Source organism: Gavialis gangeticus, unplaced genomic scaffold (assembly GCF_001723915.1).
Source record: "Gavialis gangeticus isolate Ggan-Ray unplaced genomic scaffold, GavGan_comp1, whole genome shotgun sequence".
Lineage (NCBI taxonomy): Eukaryota > Metazoa > Chordata > Crocodylia > Gavialidae > Gavialis > Gavialis gangeticus.
This window is the reverse complement of record NW_017729022.1, coordinates 127,052,170-127,055,378: the sequence shown is the minus strand read 5'-3', so window position 1 is coordinate 127,055,378 and position 3,209 is coordinate 127,052,170. Positions and strand designations below refer to the sequence as shown.

General features: G+C 39.3%; 1 protein-coding gene across 1 annotated transcript in view; it reads right to left on the bottom strand.

Moving 5' to 3' along the window:
* Positions 1-264: 264 nt before the first annotated feature.
* SNX5 (sorting nexin 5) overlaps positions 265-3,209 on the bottom strand; it is a 54,182-nt gene continuing 51,237 nt past the window's right edge. The window contains exons 11-13 of the mRNA XM_019516147.1: positions 2,536-2,695; positions 1,482-1,567; positions 265-834 (exon numbers count right to left, since the gene is read on the bottom strand). Coding sequence (XP_019371692.1) covers positions 784-834; positions 1,482-1,567; positions 2,536-2,695 — 297 coding nt within the window. The 3' untranslated portion in view covers positions 265-783. The remainder of the gene's footprint in view (positions 835-1,481; positions 1,568-2,535; positions 2,696-3,209) is intronic.

The window sequence follows — 3,209 nt, the reverse complement described above, 5'->3', positions numbered from 1 at the left end:
ACAGTTTGAAAAGTTGGAAGTTTCTTCAGGTATTGTTCACTGGATTTGGTGTACAGGATTTAACAAAAGCTAGTTCGTGTGTTTTTTTCCCCTGCAAGTAGCAGGATTGACATGAATCATGTTCCACTTCAACAGAAGTGAAACAGTGCAGCAGCTTGCATATTGCAAAATGTTTTCCTCCATTGACAGTCTTCAGAAAATAGAGATAGAAGCATCTTCAAAGCCTGTATCCCCTGTCCATAGACCTTTACTTTGCTTACAGAATGATGCACAACCATATCAGACATCTTTATTTTGCTGTAATTGCCCAACTGTACAAATATGAATGTAGTTATAGAAATTCAAAATATATTGTAGTAGAAATCTGCTCAAGTGGAATGTTAGGATATTAATTTATAAAACTACGTGGGAATTTTTACATAAGCCATTTCCACTTTTGACATTCTGCAGACAGCTCCAATAAACCGACAGAAATTTCACCCTTTGTGAGGGGGGAGAAATCTAAATTATCTCCATTATCAGATGTACACATGATCAACATTTTGGACTCTAGTTCTTGTCCTTGGCACTCTAAGTGCCAATACCTCAAGTAATTCATATGCAATCCAGCTTTCATTTATACCATGGAAGCCAACATTGGTGTCAATCAACATGGTTAATTATTAGTCAAACAAGTGTCCAGAAAACCAAATATTGGAACCTAAAGGAGTTAAGCTAAATATGAATTTCCCCATGGCCATTGAGTGCAATTGATGCTTTTTCACATTTGCAGAATAAGGTGTCTTAGTTGTTCTTGAACAAGTCAATGCAACTTTGCAGGAGAGAGACATTGTTCTGGAATGGAAGACAACAAACTCAGTGTTAAAGCACATGTACATGCACTTATCCCAAACCCCATAAGTATTAGTATTTTGATGCTTGTAAACACAGGCTCATTTTCAATATGGGATTTGTGACAGTAAACATGCATACCAAAGCTAAAAAGATGTTACTGTTGTAGAAGGCAAGCAGAAAGTGCCAATATGAATAAGGGCTGTATAACCATCCCTCAAGTATGCCCTCATATATATGGAGGATATTGCACAAAGTGCGCAATATCTTCCTCATTGTCAGGGAGAAAAAACACAAAAAAAACCCCAAACATACTACTAATATTAAAAGGGAGCCAACAGCTTAGCTAGACAGCTGTGAAGTACACGCTTTGGGTTGTGCACTCCCTTTAAAACTAACCAAAGCTACCAGCTACCCCAATGGACCCCTCCAGTTAATGCAGAAACAAAAACAAAATGCCACATGCTGCTGCATACCTTGAGAGTCTGGTTTCCTTACCAAAGCCAAATAGTGGAAAGCTTAAGCTTTTGATTTGGCATTTAGTTTCCTAGCTTCAAAAAAGAGGAAGCAAGTCCTATCACAACGGTGCTAGCTAGAAGTGTACTCCACTATAACTGTGCTATAGTAATTCACTTCAAGAGACCACTTACCTTTGCATGCTTTATTTCCAGTTCTGTCATTTCAATTAGGTTTTTACGGAAGGCTGCTATTCTCTTCTGTTTGAAGGTGATCAGTTCTAAAGACACAAAATGGAGAAACCATTATCATTCACTTCTGAGGTAGTGGCAGTAAATAAGCACCTGCCATTGGCCATGGCCTGAAAATGCATGAAGGGAAGAGAGCATGAAGTAGTGGTAAGTATGTATTACCAAAAACCTTGTTAGGAGACCTAGACCTTAACTGGCACGTAGACTTCAGAGCAAGTCAATTTCTGCCAAACTTCACTTGAGGAAGCATCCCAGAAGAATGAAATGCTGAGTTGTAGTACTGATCTGGAAGGACTGCAGCCCTATACATGCTGTTGGATCAGAACATAGTCTGTCAGTATAAGGAACATGGATGATCAGGCACCATCTAGGTGATCAGGGCCCTCCTGCAAGATGCTTCTTCTAGCTAAAGGCCTACAGAGAAGGAAGGTGGGGGGGGTGGGCAGGGAAAGAGGGAAGAGAATGAAAAAAAAGCCGTGCAGGATCACATATCTGGTCAGAAGGCTTTAGCCTTTGCATAAGCAAGGGGTCTGCCTAATGGAAAATGGTTGCTGTTTGTTCATATGGACCTTGCTTCTGAACCAAGATGGCCACTTTGTCCCAGAAGTACCTGAAGTTTAGTTCAGAGATTTAAATTAACCACCTTGCCTGCATCTAAGGAACAGGAAGGTTCAGCCCAGACACTGATGGAAGACAGGCCTCCTAGAGGCAATTCTTTATGCTTCTATATTGCTGTAGCTACCTTCCTAGGTCTGAAAGCTATTTAGCTTAAGTAGTGGCAACCTCAATGAAAAGTAAGTGCCTGCATGGAAGCAGTCTGCGTGATTGTCAAGCCATTGCAAACTTTGACCCTCAGAAGCAAGTCTGGAGACCCAAAGAGAAAACTTGAGGATTGGAACACCAAGCAGCAAGATACCAACTATGGAGAAGTACCTTCTAGAGACTTGAGAAAGAATGTGACGTATTCAAAAGTTGTGCAGTTGGTAAGATGTTGTACCTTGTTTTGCAGACTCTGAAAGCTTCTCAAACTTTTGACAACAGTCTTGCTGATGTGCCTCTGCCTGTTTGACATCTTTGCTTTTTAATCTAGCTTTATCCAGAGCTTTGTTGGAGTTCTCATACTCAACAAGAGCCCGAGTACGCCTGTACAAGAGATCCTAAAAAAAAAATACAGAGTGGGATATTACTCTTACAAGATAAGTACTTAAATCCTGACTCCAAGCAAAACTACTTTCAGCCTTTTTAGAGTTTAAGAGGGGAGTTTTACTTTGTTATTTTTGGGGCTCTAGGGCAGGTGTTTGCTTTTAAAGAGTTGTAATTCTGTTTAAAGCTAGCTTTTTCTTCCTTTGATACAGAAGGTATATTTATAACCCCCAGAGCCCTAAGAGCTGCCCTCCCTGCTTCAAGCATCCTCCTTTTGGAGAAGGAAGGTCCTGCTAAAACCATCAATGCCATTCCTTGACCAGGGTGGATAAAAGATCAGCAATTAAAAAAAAAAATAGGTAAGTAAAATCCAATGCATTTCATTTAAAAAAAGAAAAAAAAAAAATCAGATTTTTGTTAGAGATACTTAAGAAAGCCAAAAATGTATATACAGTTTTAATTTAAGATATGTTAATGCTCAAAGATATCATAGAATAGGAATTATAGCTTCTAGTTATATTCTATTTG